At 36.8% G+C, this 17,009-nt stretch overlaps 1 protein-coding gene across 1 annotated transcript in view; it reads right to left on the bottom strand.

Moving 5' to 3' along the window:
* ArgRS (arginine--tRNA ligase-like protein) overlaps window positions 1-15,686 on the bottom strand; it is a 30,683-nt gene extending 14,997 nt beyond the window's left edge. Inside the window, exons 1-8 of the mRNA XM_071586095.1 lie at window positions 15,622-15,686; window positions 14,282-14,424; window positions 14,064-14,207; window positions 13,729-13,965; window positions 8,850-9,115; window positions 5,834-6,017; window positions 2,440-2,569; window positions 886-1,175 (exon numbers count right to left, since the gene is read on the bottom strand). Of these exons, the coding sequence (XP_071442196.1) occupies window positions 886-1,175; window positions 2,440-2,569; window positions 5,834-6,017; window positions 8,850-9,115; window positions 13,729-13,965; window positions 14,064-14,207; window positions 14,282-14,424; window positions 15,622-15,643 (1,416 nt within the window). The 5' untranslated portion in view covers window positions 15,644-15,686. The remainder of the gene's footprint in view (window positions 1-885; window positions 1,176-2,439; window positions 2,570-5,833; window positions 6,018-8,849; window positions 9,116-13,728; window positions 13,966-14,063; window positions 14,208-14,281; window positions 14,425-15,621) is intronic.
* Window positions 15,687-17,009: the final 1,323 nt, after the last annotated feature.

Here is a 17,009-nt window from a genome sequence, read left to right as displayed (position 1 = left end):
GTATATATATGTATATATATGTATATGTATATATATATATATATATATGTATATATATGTATATGTATATATATGTATATGTATATATATGTATATATATGTATATATATATGTATATATATATGTATATATGTATATATGTATGTATATATGTATATATATATATATATATATATATATATATATATATATATATATATATATATATATATATATATATATATATATGTATATATATGTATATATATGTATATGTATATATATATATATATATATATATATATATATATATATATATATATATGTATATATATATATATATATATGTATATATATGTATATATATGTATATGTATATATATGTATATATGTATATATATATATATATGCTTTCGTAGACGTAACACGGAAGTGCCGAATAGTACAATACACAGTAACACACAATATAGAAACACAAAAAAAGAAGAACACTCACACGTTATTTCTTGATATTTCGACGGAAACAATCCGTCTTCCTCTGAAGATATAGAAGTAATGATAATATATATATATATATATATGTATATATATATATATATATACATATATATATATATATACATATATATATATATATATATATACATATATATATATATATATTTTTCTTTTTCAAAAGCTTTCTTTACTTACAATGCAAAAACTTTTCTGAGATGACTGTAATATTAATTAATTTTTTAGCCCCCTTCCACAGAACCCTGGCTTTCCATGGAAAGACCCAAAAAACTCAGTCAAGGCAACAAGCAAGGCTTTTCCCGGATTTCCCCATCAGCCGACAGTGCTGCCCGTCTCCAAATTGCTCTCAGCTTTGCCTCCTCCCTCTTTTGGCACTCCCCCTCCACCTACCTGTCCAGCATCGGTCACATAGATGATCCACCGAGCCCTCTCCTCCTCCACCCTCTGCTGCAAGCAGGCCATGTCCGAAGTGTCGTACGTGAATCCCCCATCCGACTTGATCATGGTCAGGGGAATGCCCATCCTCTCCTCACTGCCCCACATCACCTTCCGACCCTCGTCCTCCTCAAAGAACCCTTCCGTCTCCAGTCGCTTCACCAGCACCTCCATCCTCCCCTGGTAGAAACTCTCCCCTCGCTCTGTCAGACTGATGTCCAGCCGGTCGTACACCTTCTGGAACTCTGCATTACCAACAAGAAGCAGATAATTCCCTAATCAACCATGTCTCGCACCTAACAGGCCAATGGCACTCTTCGCAAAATGCCAGAAACCAGCTTTATAAGATGTGGCACGATAAACAAAGTTGACACATCTAACTGGTCTTCAATAGGGATACAATTCAGTCTATTATGGAAACTACAATCTGCATCTCTACAGGCAAGCATGATACATTGCAAGAGTGCAAGATGCAAGAGTGTGTGGGTGGCACCAGCCAATGAAATTATTCTCTTTGAAATTATTTAATGATCTTCTCTTGCAATGCAGAAGCAGTGCTAATGTTTCCTTCCTTTGAAATGACTCCCCACTTCAAACCTTTTATATCATCTTTTAGCCATCCTAAAAGGAAGAACAGACTGTCCATAGTCCTCTGTAGCACCATATAGACCGGGGCTCATGATATGTTCAGATTAAGTCAAAACGTTCAATTGAGCTTTGTGAGTTACCTCCATCATCGTCTTAGGTAAACTCAATGCATGTCAACTTGTAATATCTCTGCTGATGTAACATTGGAGTAAAATCAACGAAACTAGAAACATGCATACCATTACACCTTTAACTTACAAAATATTATAAAATTTAATTTTTTCTCCATTAATTATGCAAATTAAAAACATGTTGGTGACCCATGTAAAGTAAAAACATGTTGGATTATTTATGACCTGTGCATTTTTTGAGAATCCTATACCTAAATTATTGTTTTGTTCCTGGGATAATAAATACATTACACTGTGATATTACAATGGAAGGTAAGTAATATGTAAGTAGGTGAACAGCAAAGTATGAGTAACTAGCACCAGTTATGAAGTGATGCAGTGGCCAAATCTAATATCTTCTAATGGATTTATAATATTATCACAAATGATGGCAAAATCTGCCACTTTTTCACATTCAACATTTCCTCATACTGCATATTATGGAGGAAATTTGTAGGAGGGATTAAGTTTCCTGAAGAAACTTAAAATGAGAGCAGCAGAGAAAGGGCATCTCAGATAAAGGGAATTGCGTAACATACAAGGTTAAAGGACAATATGGGGCACATATATGTGGTTTATTACGTGCAAACATCCTATATGATCCATGAGTATGGACCATTCAACACCTGCGTCTAACTGATATAATTATTGCAATCAATATTGTAATTACAACTAAACGTTTGGAAAAAAAAGATGATATAGATCATCAAATTCACATTAATGTTGAATCTGATGAAAGTACAAGCCTAACCTTTACGTGAGACATCACAGATCAGCTGCCAAGCCTTGATATAATCACTTTCATGATTCTGGAGCTTCACAACACAGGAGTAAGCTCTCTTCTTGAATTCCTCATCACTGTCGAACCTCTGCTTGGATTCCTGAAAGGGAAATCGGAATTATGACAGACTGCAAAAGAAAAGCCTTTTCAAATTCACTACAGAATATGCATGCAAATGTGTCTATATCTACATATATAAACCATAAACACAGTTATCCACCCGAAGGTCGGTTTGGTAGGTGATGCTAGAGTTCACCCAATACTAAGCCTGATGGCATGTGAAATTCACTCTTCAGGGTAAGGGGGGGCAATTTCCTTTCCATGTGCCGGTTATGGTTTCCCAGGAAGATCTGGTACCCGAAAAATCACATAGCTTGGGTGGAGCTGCAGGTGCCCAGAGACTTGCCTGGGAATTGAACCCGGGACCCTCCAGTCAGTAGTCCAACGCTCTACCCCCTGGACTACTGCGACCCACATTCTATCAACAGTAAAACAAAAATTTTTATCAAGTTGAAAAGTGCTACGACCAGTTATTCATTATAAATTTCACGGTTGATTCTGCTTGACCTGAGTTTCCTGTAATGTGAAATAACACATATCCTTGCACTTTTCATCAGAATTCCTCCCCAATGCAGGCTCAATCAAGTAAATTTCCTACACTTATTACATATTAGCTGTATGATTTTCTGTGCATGTGCTCATATTTTTGGGCCAGAGTTTGTAGAAAAAAAGCTTTCTTTAACTCTTTGACACATTATCATGAGTATAAACAAATTACAAAGACCCGGGCACAAATAGACTAAAATAAGGAAAACCTTTGCCTTTCCAAAAATGTTACATTCATATATATTTTAAAGTAAGCAAAAATGTTTCAATTTCCTCATTTTCTCATAAACAGTGCATTAATCTACGTTGCGGGCCACCACTCTTTAATTCTCCTAGCATCAAAAAGGAAAACCTGGCCAGATTGCTTTGCACTTTTCTTTCAAATTGTCAGCTCCAACAACTACTTCCCACAGCAATGCAATTGTATCATCAATGTTGTAATGGAATGTTTTTACCAACATCCATATCTCCACTTGCAACAGTTCTTTCTTTATAGAATATCAGCCAATGGAGATTGTCCCTTGATGCATAATTGGCTCTGATCTACATTTTTCACTGGCCAATACAATGTTAAAGAAGACAGAAGACCTCAGTCACCACTTTCACACCAACTGCTGATATTTCTATTCCCTACACTTTCTCTTCTCCATTGCCATAATCAAAGATAACATTTTAAACCTCACAAAGCAACCACTACCTCATCTCATGACCAGCATTTCTCAATTAAATGGGTTTACTCACTAATTAAGATGAGTTAAGCACTTAGGCAAGTGACAAGGCTAACAACTCCAATCTCATTGACCGTGAGATGCTTAGGCTAATCTTTCTACCTATTCCATTCCTGCTACAGTCAGCTCCAAATTAGTTTGCATAATATGGATTTTTTCCTAACATATTTTTAACACATATTTGCGCAGGCCATGGGGATATTAAGGATTTACTATCACAACAATAAATTTAGAGAAAATGGATTTTAAGCTAGACAAAAAATATATCATACTGCAATATTAATAAAATAATTTAAATGAAAAACATCAAGGAGACAAAGGGTAGTGAATCAGCTGCTCTGTTTCTGACTGAACTTTAGACCACAAATAACTATGACAGGAGATATAGCAAAAGGATAGGTAGCATTGGATAATAAAGGGGAGGAGCATTATGCCGCTTGCCATGCGACTGATGTTCAGGTACCTCAAAGACAATCAGGACAGACTCAAATTCAGCAGAACCTCACACAATGTGCTTAATTTGTTCTGGGATCTTCCTCGCAAAACAAAGCAATTTTTCCCATGTGATGTCATGTGTTTAATACAATGGTTTATGCGTGAACAGAAATAACTTTACCGGCACGAAGAGGCTATGCCACGCCAACGGCTATTGGGATCGCGTGGTGAAAGAAGCCGTTCAAATCAGACTAGACACCAATACTTTCAACAGAGACAACGGCTTCCAAATCAGTAACACTTGGAAAGAAAATAAAGAAGGCACGGGAACGCACCCGATTGGCCGTAGCGGAGCACATTAACGCTTCCGGCCAATCAGGGCACACCTGAGCCTCGGCGGAGTGTAGAAATACCAGGCCTTTTTTATGCTCTGAACTTCACCCTGAAGACGATGGCAGAGTCAGCCTTCGAAACGTCGGTGTACTGCAACCTGACCCGGTGGGAAACCCAAGAGAACTTCTTGAAAATTTTCATTCTCTTTCGGTTGTATTACTGCGGCTTTTTCTTTGGGGATATTTTTAAAATTATGCACAAATTATTATTAAACTTTAACAAATAAATGACAAATAATGTGTCTGAACACAAGTTTGGAAAACTGCGTGATCACTAGAGACACTACAGTGCTAGGGGCAAAAGTAATAAACACAAACTGAAGCAGCAGGCATCTAATTATACCGAGAATAACCCTCTCTTCATCACTCACTATGCACATAGTCCCTCGTTAAGTGAGTCGTTTTTCTTAAAAGATATCTTTGCTCATTATATCAATTATTTGCCATGTGAAGCATTTGTTATGCCAAGTTCCACTGTGCTACCATTTCACTCAAAAGGTTAATTATTCTCAGTCAGGGCAGCATATTAAGGCGAAGTTATATCAACTCTGGAAAAAGATGCGTACCTAGGCAAGGCTCAAAGGCAACAGAAGTCAAGTGGGGAGGGGGAGTTATTAGGTCTGGTTTGAGGCAACCACGGCTGCAGTGGGGGAGTGGAGGGACTGCATACTGAAGATGTGGGCAGGGCAATGGGGAGCAGTGTCCAGTGTTTGGGTTTATAGTTGTAATTTCACCACAAGCTGTTTACCCTAGGTCAAACCTTCACTCCCATCATCACACCCTTATACACAAACAGACTATGCCCTGGTTTCTGAACCCAGGCCGGACCATGAGCAGCTCTAATGCAAAATTTTCTAAGCATTTTTTCAGGATTCCAGCAATTATCTTTTATCATGACATTTTCATTCCATACCTTCCATTTAGATTCTGCTAAATGCTAAAACCATGACAGCAATCCCTTGGTGGAGTTTAACTTGTTAGGTCACGTAACTGTGTGACTTAATTGGCTACCGCAATCTTTTCCCATGTCTCTCCAACTACTTCTTCTGCACCAAAGTTAAAAAGCATAGATTATAATTGGTGACCAAGTTTCACACTTCACGACATTTCGTCAAATGTCCTTTCATTGGCTTGGACAACGGTAGAAAGCATGGGGGAGGGGGGAAAGAAAGAGAGAATGGGGAGAGGAGGTGAGAGGCCAACCTTGTACAATGCTTGCAAGTCAGCAATAGGGGGTGACACTTGGCGGTAGTCTGGGAACTTGTCCTGCAGGTGAGCAATCAGCATACCAAACTGGGTTCCCCAGTCACCAACGTGGTTTATGCGGAGGACATCATGGCCAAGGTACTCCAGGAGCCTTGCTATACTCTCCCCAATGATCGTGGACCTGCCAAGAGAGGAAACGTACGAATAATACTGCACCAACAGATCAAGTGGACCCTTTACAACATAGGGTGGCAAGTTTTTACACTCCACTAAGCGGCCAAGATCAACCCAAAGATTGGTTTGTGAGTGTGAGAAGGGTAGCGCTCATACCAAATTGACATTAAGCCCTCCATGAAATGTGCAGGGCTACCAATCACTTCACGGGTCAATTTTATAGACTTTCAAAATTAAAAGAGGTACCCTTTTCACCAACTTTAAGGATTATAGCTGAACTAAATTTTCTAAATTTATTGCCGAACAGGATTTCATCTGATCATTCAGCCAGCAACACATCCAAATTGAAGGGCACTGATTCATTACTATACCATCATTCTCCAAAACTGAATAAGCAAATCCAAGAAATAAAGGTCACTTAGAGGGCACTTTCATGGATGACAAAGTACAAGAGTTACGCCGGAATCATTGTTTTAAAAACTTTTTTTATTATTCATTATGAAATTTGAAAAATCCAGTCATTTTCAAATTCAACAAATGACACATAATGAAGAAGTCATAATGAACAAATTAAGTATGTAAGTAGTGTGGGAGGTGGTGATCAGTCGATATGTGAATCAACAGAGCGAGAGCAGGAGGGAGGCAAGGAGGGGAATGGACAATCCTGGCTGCCGGACTGGTCAGGCTGACGGGTGAATGCAAGTGAACCAAGGCGAAGTCTTTAGAGGACATCCTCCTGATGAGAGACGGGAGCAAGGGATGACAGCACAGTTGATCACCTGGCCTGCTAGCACCACAAGTCAAGATATATTACGCACACTAACCATGTGCTGGTACTGTGAAGAGGGGAGAAAAGAGGTAGCAGGGAGTTTTGAAGTGGGACAACTGACCACAGGATAAGCAACATGTACTGTTTCTAGTCTTGTGATGACCGAGATAATTTTAGGCTCCTGCCTGAAAATAGGGGCAAGTCTCTAGTTGGAGACAGGTGAGAAATAGCGCATTGACCAGGAGCATACCCTGAATAGGGGCCCTGGGGCAGCAACCTAATGCTCTCCCCCCCTGGTCTCCCATGAAACCTCTTTCATACCCTGGTCGATGTTAAATAAGACAAGAAACTGCTAGGTCCTCAAAAGAGTCTTATGCTAATTATTAAATAACATAATAAAATACATATTTATAGCATTGAAACAGAAACATAAATGGATAAATCCCCTTTTTGATCAAAACAAAGCATTTAAGTTTAATGTTGACACAAATTAATTTGAGCTCCTCATTAAACACATAGGTAAGAGAAATCAAAAGATATGAACAGCCGAACAGACATTTGGTACATCAATTTAAAATCTGGAAAAAAGGTCCTCGTTAGAGACTACACTTTCATTTTTGTCACAATTTGCAAATGACATTTCTCACATTTGGCTGAGTGAAAACTTAAAAATGAGAAATGCTTATTTATTAAAAGGTGACCCATTAACCAAACAAAATCCAAGGAAATAGATCCCTTTACCAACCACTGCATGAATTTCATAACCTGTTGGGCTTAGTACAAGATGTGCACTACTCAAACTGATCTCAGCCAATCGACAAGTTGCTTACTTCGGCAGAAAGGTGACACTTACATAGACAAGTGAAAAAAAAATTTAGAAGTATGAAGTGAAAATTTTGAAAGAAGTTTCATGTAATCCTAAGGAATTTTCACAATTTAAATAAATTTATACTTCTGCTGGAAGTAGTGGATTTGGATTAATTTAAAAATGAAAGCAAGTGCCACAGTAAGTAAATGGCGATTGGGCAAGATATCTTTTCCATTGAATTTATTGCAGACAACATTCCTGACTGATCATGAAGTGTTTCGTATTTAACTTTATGCAGGACCAGGTGCAATGTAATTTGCATTACTTTTATTTAATGGTAAACTGCTGCAAAATGAGCTACGCAATATTTACGAAGAGGACAAAATACATTTATTCCCTCAAAATCTTCTAAATTATTTTGTTTTAAAGAACATAAAGACTCGATATATGAGAGAGATAATAAACTATTGCATTAGTTGTTAATATTTTCAGTGACTGCTGGAAGTTGCAAAAGGGGTATGAGGACACAAAAAAGCATTAAAAGCACCCGGGAAACTCCATGGCCATGAATGATAAGCTGTCATTTGTAGGTTTTTTGGTGAATGAAAAAGCATTTGAGAGAACCATCTTCAAATGCATCATTTCTTTCAAGGTTATTTGGTGTCCAATGTTTGTACGAAAAATCCTTAGATAAAAATAAATTGATTGCACACACTTTAACGGAACAGAAGAACAGATGGTTAGCAATGCTGTACTAGGTTGTTTGGAAAAGGCACTCGTATATATTTTAATGTTTTAAATAAATAAATATGCCTATCACAAATAAAAACTTGTTTGAATGTTTTTATTTTTTAATTGCTTCAATATCAAAAATATTTTCATTTCTTCTCTACTAACATCAATTGCCAAGATAAAAATATTATGCAATAGAGTCGTACCTTCCCTTTTAGCAAATCCCTCGACAGAGACGCGAATTCATTGGTTTGTTCTCCATTTACACAGATGGCATTTTTTGGTGCTTCAGAACCAATAGCTTACACATGGGTTCACCCATCAATCCTGAATTCCATTTGCCACAGCAAGCTTTCAAATGTTTTTAGTTTTGAGATGGGTTTTGACCGAGCGCTTCTAGTTTATTACTTCAGGCCACTCCCACAGGATACTAGCCCTACAGCACAGAGGTGCTCAGAATTAATTTTTAAGTACTATGGTTTTAGGACACAGTGGTCCATATTTTGACTGAGTTTCCACCAATGCCTCACCGTAAATGACCCACATGCATCTCCTTGGCTATATTCGGTGACGAGAAATCAACCACGACCCGTTGTCGCTGGTGAGATGGCGGGAGGACCCCATGCAGCAGCACACTGTTGAGGACTTTGATGCCATGCTCCCTACTTATCCTCACATTGATGTACCCAGCACCAGCTACTTCCGTCTTCTCTATTAATGGGTTGGTTAGCAGATTCTCCATTACTTTCACTGCAACAGATCTCGGCGGCACTTTGATTCCCTTTACTTGTAATGCCTGGAATTACAATGAATCCAAGGTTCACCACTGGAAATATAAAACCACTCCTTCAGGGCACTCGGCTAACAGAAAAAAAATTTGTTGTTTATATAAAACTAATCAGAGCGATTGTATTGCAAACAGATATCTTTTACCTGTCAATCCAGTTAGTGATCCTAGAATGACATCAGCGGGCTATAGAGAAAATCATGATTGAGGGAAAGGAGCTGAGTATCATTGAGGAAAAATTGGAATATATAAAAAAAAGGCATACATATTGAGAGAGGCAAAAGACACCGTAGGAACCGTTAATCGGAAAAGGACAAGGAAACCATGGATCACGGATGAGATGATTAGAAAGATAGATGAGAGAAGGAAATGGATGATACACTATTAGGAAGTAAGGCGGGAAGGTCCAAGTTAAGATAGAGAGATAGATTAGAGATAAGTTGGGAAAGATAATAGTTGACACAGAAAAGATCCAAGAAAGATGGAAGGAATATATAGAAAAAGTATATGGTAAAGAACTTAAGCCAACAAGCTGGACATAGAAACTGAATATGCCATAGATAGGGAGGAGATGTAAGAGAAAGGACAATAAGATAAATGAAATCAAATAAGGCTGTGGGGGTGGATCACATTCCAGCTGAAAAACTACAAGGTTTAGGAAAATATGGGAGGAAGAGTCTACATGATCCGTTGCATCTATGAGGAAGGAATCTGGCTGAAAACGTTTTTGAGATCAATGTTAGTTTCTATTCCGAAAATGGTAAAGGATACATCAATTGAGGACTAGAGAACAATAAGTTTAATATCTCCAGCAGCTAAAGTTGTTATCAGGATCATAAACAAAAGGATAGAGAGTAGGGCATATGATTACTTAGGGGATGATCAGTTTGGGTTTAGGAAGGGGAGAGGTACACATAATGCCATTGCAGTAATGGGATCACTTATTGGGAGGAAGATAAAATACAATCAGGACATATTTGATAGGGTGAACTGGACAATTTTTTTGAGTATATTCCAGTAAATAGGAATAGATTGGAGGGAAAGGAGGCTAATCTGCAACCTGTACATGAGTCAGACTGCTCAGGTGCGAGTGGGGGATGGAGAGTCTGGATGGGCAGTGTTAGGAAGAGGTGTAAGGCAGGGTTGCCCATAAACCGGTGCTGTTCAATGCATACATATGTGGAGGAAATTTAAATAGGAGGGGGATTTGTCCGCAATGACTTGACTTTCATTGAGGGACGGTCAATGGTCATCACTGCCTTGGTGGGGGTGGGGTTGGGGTGGAAAGATATTGGAGTCTTTTAACAATTTTAGGAGGGGGAAACAGGAGAGGTATAATGTTTCATTGACCACCTCAAACCTGTCAGGCTGAAGGTATTGCCAAATTTCCAACTCCTCCAAAGCATTCAGCCTTTTATTCCTTTCATTTCAGTGTGAAGAATGTCCGCTTTGAAGTTACTGGTGTGATTCTTTTCCAAGGGATATCTGGATCTGTTGTCTTTCTTTGTGAAGCATGATCAGTGTTCTTTCATCCTAATATCAGGTATCTGTCCAATGCAGATGGGGTCGTAGTCCGTGCAATTGAGTTTATAAACCCCGCCATTAAAATAGGAGGGCAAAAACTAGAATGTAACAGTTTAGGTCTCTTGCAAGTGCTTTGGACCAAAATGGTCAAAGTAGTAGAGGACATAAGGAGAAGAATTGAACAGGGCAAAGAGGCTTTCATAAGGAGGGAGTTGATGACAGGGCTCTTGAGTAAAGATGCTAAGAAAAGACACGTAAAAACTTTGATATGGAGTGTAGTTATATACTTTATGGAAACATGGTCACAGAAACAGAATGATAGAGATAGATTGGAGGCTTTTGAAATGTAGATGTGGAGATGGATGGAGAAGGTGAAATGGACAGAAAGGAAAACAATTGAGGAAGTTAGATAGCTAGATAGATAGATTGATTTATTAGCCATAGAACAATACATAATTGTATGGGCTTCGTTAAGATTTAATTACATTTATAGCTGCATTAACATACATACAAATTCATAGGAATAATAATGTACATGAAATATTTGAGTGTTAAAGATTTAAAGAACGGAATTCCCTACATTAGCTGTTTCTATGTACTCTTGGATGCTATAAAAAACATTAATTAAAAAGAAATTTTTCAACTGTTTTTAAATTTATTTTCTTGGGGGAGTATTTGTTTTACTCTTCATGTAGTCGATTTAACAGCAGTCTTCCTAAAACTTCTTGAGTTTTTTGTAGTGCTACTCCTCTGCAATGGCCATTATGAAAATTATCCTTACCCCTGGTGTCGTACTCGTGAACATCCCCTTTTCTGACCAGTGAAGGGGTTTTGGTGCAGGCATACAAAATCACATTATACATATCGATACAGGGAATGGTCATGATTTTGTGATGTTTGAAGCACTCCCAGCAGGATTTCGTTGCATTTAGTTGAAATATAAACCTTAATGTCCGTTTTTGAAGGGTGAGTATTCTATTGATGTTTCCATGTGCTGAGCTCCCCCAGCAGATAATGCCACATCGGGCTATGGACTCAAATATACCATGGTATACTGCGATTAATATTTCTGTATTACAATAGTTGGCAAGATTTTTTTAAAGGAATAGGGCTGAACATAATGTTTTACAGCATTTTTCCATTTGAAACCTCCAGCTTAACTTGTTGTCTATTTATAAACCAATAAGGTGCTATGTTCTAACTCAGAAATCAATTGGTTACCTATTTCTACAAAAATATTTGACTGAGGGTCTTTATTACTAAATACCAAGTAAACTGTTTTTCTTGCATCTAGTTTTAAATTATTTACATTCAACCATTGAGTGACTGAATTCACCATAGCACACATATCTATTTCTAATTGAGATGATTTAGTATGACCTGCTGTTAGACTTATGTTATCCGCATAGAGCTACCATGTTATTATTCTCTGGAGAGATAATGGCTTTTTCAATGTCATTCATATACACCAGGAAAAGTAAAGGACCTAATACGGAACCTTGTGGAACACCATATTTAATAGTTTTCATTGTTGATTTGTAAGTAGCACCATTTTTTCCGACAATTTCTGCATATTGTTTCCTATTTTCCAAAAAATATGTAAGCTAGAGATGAGCTACTCCCCTGATACCATAATGTCCTAGTTTAGTTCAAAGAATGCTAGATTTCAGAAACAAAGGCTCTTGATAGATCCATATTTACGGATTGGGATGTTGGCCAGAATGAAGGAAGGAAGGAAGTATACAGAGATGAAAATGGACTAGTTGTAGACTAGGATGTTGGGATCATTAGGAGAGAAAAGCAAATTATTTGGTAGTTGTGTCCATCCAAAACCAACCTTTATGGTAGGCTACCTATAATAATAATTTTTTACTCTTTAACCAAGTGCTTTACTAACTTATAGCTACTCTTTGACTGCAAAATTATTATCAATAAGGCTTTTCATGATGTACCTTAAAACACTATTAAGTTATTCTGGCCACAAATTCAACTATTATTTATTTACATGATAGTTTCATACATATGCAGGAGAATGTGAAACAGTTACATAGTGCTAAACCTTACCAGATTTTCCAAATAATAAATGCACAGGGAGGGCAATATGAAATGAAAAGTCATCATAATTAAATCCAATCCTTAATACATAAATGATTGAATTCTAATATGGGTTGTATCAGGAACCAGTTCAATATACAAGGCTGTTTAAAACAGATATTGAAACAAAGCAAGGTACACGGAAACAAAACATATTACTAAATAAGATCAATAAGATGAAACACAGCTTATGAATTTCCAGAATTTCAAAATTGAGAATGGACAAATATCTATATTTTGAGATAATCTATTAAGTCTCTCATGATTTTTAATAATGGCATATAAAAAGTAAAATTTTTGGGTAAATCAGGAATATTAAATGTGTTAGACTTTTTGTTACTCTGACATGTGTGCAAAAGTCCAGTTTTTTCAAAATAAAGGGCAGTAAATTTGGCTATATGCAACAAAGGATATAAAAACATTTAGCCACCAAATTTTCTTTGTGCAGCTGGTGAGAGTAGGTGAGTTTTGACAATATCACACCTAATATCAAACGAATATAGACCAAAGCTACATAATACCATGCAGATAAATCTGTCTTGTACTCGTTTTAATAAGTTTGAATTTACAGTATCATAAGTCGACGCCATTGGGTACAATACTCCTGCCTGGGCTTTATGTGAGAGCAAAACAAAGTTTTAAAGCAACTAATGTCAGGAAAATCTTAGGTAACAAGAAAAATGAAACCCAAAATTCTGTGATCTTTCATTACAATGCTGGGAATACGACCTTTAAAGTCTAAATTGCAGTATGAAAAAAAGTGGCCAGAATATGTTGCTATTCTGTTTAAAGGGCTTTTACAAAAAGTGTAATATTACAGAATAGGCATCCTTTTATGACCGGATGTCATGATAGTACATTCTCTAACGTTTGGATTCATACAATCCGTTTAATACCATTATAGGGACTAATTCAAACTTATTACAGAGTAGTAGGTTTAAATATTGTTTTAGCAGGTATATTACCATAATTACACAATGAACAAATAAAAACCAAAAACCTACCTGAGATATTAACATAGCTGAATTAAATTGGTAATCGCCGAATTTGATATTAGTAGAAGGTACCACTAAGATAGGAACTCCAGTGACATCAGGGAAGGAAGCTTTCACAGCACTCGTAAACACATCAATAAGAACTTCTTGGATACTTTGCATGTTATGCCCAGATTGATGAGATACTGAGCGAAATGTGTCCAATGGCTTTCGTTTACTACCAAGTGATTCTTCATTCTCGACGGCCTGCTCGTAAGATAAGAAAGTTAAATTTGTTTAACAGGTTAGCGATCGGGATGTCAAGAATGTGAGCAACCCAATCATGCGAAGAAATTCTTACATACCCTTTTCAAGATCTCTAATCTGTACTTCAACTTGGCATTTTTAGTTGTTAAGGCCTTTAAATTTTCATCTTCGGTCGACGATCTATTTCCTACTTTTCCCTTTAAATTTTCCACTTCAGCCATGAGATTTTTAATTTCGAGTTCCTAAATCAAGTAATATTTACGTCAGGAATACTCACATGGAATAGGGCAATTCTACTACTTAGACAAATACGTACCGCAGCATCTGCTTTTTTCGTATACTCTTCTATTACATCAGCCATTGTGATGATTTCGATGGAAACACCCCGAAGAGATAACCACCTATCATAAATTCCACACTTCAATGACTCACCTGAGCATTCACCAGAACCTCGTACACCTCATGAAATTACAAATTTACAGCATAACATGGACAAAGAGACCGGGCTACCGCTGTGAATTGGAAACATGGGTTGTTGTCCAACAGGATATTTTTCATACTGCCAATATGATAATTTAAAACTTACGGGCAACAAAAACTTCTGAAATACGAAAGTAAAACCTTTGGAACTTTCGAGGTTGAATACTTATTTTTACCCTCTCTATTACCGCATTATTGTTCATTAATACATAAATGACGCGATTTTCTTCAAGAGGAGTCGTAGTATAAACTGTTTTCCCTTTCATATCCCACGTTTTAAAGTCAGGTATAAAATATGTCACTGGAAAAATACAATGTATAAAATACATCGTTATTTTTTTATTGGATTTTTTCACCTCTTAAGAACCTTTTTTTCACATCAATTGTCACATACCAAGGACATTTCTCTTCTATGCCAATATAAAACCGGAACTATCTGCAAACTCTCGGCTCTGTCATATCCACTACACGAAGAAGAAATCGATAAAGAAATTAAAAAAAACGTTTTCATTTCAATTAATAATATTCTTAGGCCAAATAGAAGAATAGGATAAAACGTTTTTTTTTCAAATAAGGTAAAAAATCCAATACAAAAATGACTATGTATTTTATACATCATATTTTTTCAGTGACATTATATTTTATATCTGACTTTAAAACGCGGGATATGAGAGGGAAACATTTTATACTACGACTCCTCTTGAAGAGAATCGCGTTTAAGTTATCGACAGAAGATCATTTTTATGGTATAACGTATTCCTGAAGAGATTTAATGTAACCTATGCATTCATATTTCATGTTACCTAATCCCGAGGAAAATCCCCAATGAGGAGGAAATAAATAACAAATGCCTGTGCTATTTAAATGTATTCCTCCAGTTTTAAAATTAGGTTTACTTTCTATGAACAAACGCGCTTGTCCATCCGTCACAGCACATTAGACACAAAGTCGGAAAGGGGAGCTTAACATTTCTATCGGCATCACGTCGACCAATGAAATATTTTCGCCAGAAGTTGACATTTACTTTAGCAATGTTGTAATTTTTGGTCCAAACTTGACTGAAAATATTTTGATAAATGTCTGGGTAGATATGGCACCAATGTTTTTCCTGCATAAGATAACTGGGCGTCAAACTACCTTTTCTTTATCAACATCGTATTTTGGTGTAGGGTTTACCTTTCTCGCACAACTGTCGCATTGATTAAGTTCATTCTTCCCATCGAGAGTCCACCCCATCGTTCGATCAGTAAGCTTTAGGTTTTCCGGATCCCCTGAATGTTTGCCACATGCCATATCATTTTGGACGTAATTCACGATACTTTTTGCCAGCACCATGTGACATCCGATAAAGGAATTCCGCATAGCGCATGCGATGAAGACACCCGCAATGCATGAATTTGTGCGATAATGAGCCAAACATTTATCCCTGTTCTATTAGGCAATATTTTAGCTCACGCTACAAGTAAGATGCAAAAAAATAAATTTTCTAGACATAAAACTATAAGAGGTATTGAAAAATGATTTCCCTTAGTAATATACCATTTTGAGTATTTTTGAAAGCAAATGGCACATTTTTGGTCGCTTCGTTTTAAAAGATACATTTCAAATATAATTCTAGAGCAGCATTCACATCTCGGGATGCATCTACAGGGATCGAATAATGTTCTATTACGGAAATTTGGAAAATATACTGGCATTGAAATGTGAGTAGTCAAAAGGGAGACAGAGTATCATATGCCGAGGATTGATGTTTCAGGCAAATTTCAAGCATGAAGCAGTAAACCCTTACGCAATAATATTATCAAACTACTTGAAAATTAATTAATTATTAACTTTTGGGGTCCATATTACAACTGTAATTGAATGGCCAGTGATTAACTGAACACCCCCTATCATGATCTCTAAGTGGTAGATTGTAGGGTATTGATGTAGATAATTCAATTCGAAATACATGCATGTCAAGGTAGTTATAAGTTTTCATGATTAAAATTAGCAAAAAACCACAAGACTAAAATATACTAGTGATATTTTTGGTGGTAGTAAAAGTTAAAATAGTTAAAAAATTTAGGATGTTTTCATATTTTTCAATACTTGGTCAGGAAACATAGACTGATGCTGAAATTGAGGAGAATACCACTTTAGTATTTATGGAAAACCTAAGCTATGCCTCAATAATGCTCTTCTGTTTCTGAAATTCACAGCTCAATGAGAATTTTAATGAGCAACACCCATGGATCAGAGACAATCCTTTTTTCATCCACACATTGCCACATTTTCATCGTTACCATTCTCCCAATAGGCACAAAATAGACCGACCACTTCCAGCGCATCCCCATCATTAATGTCCCATATCACTGCTCCTCTTATACCAGATCCATAACTGAGTCTTTACACTTAGAATGTCACCATTAGTGGAGATGCTAACTAATGCTTCGTGGATTGAATCTTTGTCTTCTCAGGCAAAATCAAGCCTGTTGCTTTCATGCTGTACTTTCTCTGGTGTAAGCCTATCTTCTTAGAGCATGATTTGTTACCTCATTGCTGTAAATACCATATTAGCATCA

Source organism: Hetaerina americana, unplaced genomic scaffold (genome assembly GCF_022747635.1).
Source record: "Hetaerina americana unplaced genomic scaffold, ioHetAmer1.1.p SCAF_20, whole genome shotgun sequence".
Classification (NCBI taxonomy): Eukaryota; Metazoa; Arthropoda; class Insecta; order Odonata; family Calopterygidae; genus Hetaerina; species Hetaerina americana.
Note: the sequence above shows the minus strand (reverse complement) of the source record. Positions and strands in the feature narration are given on the sequence as shown.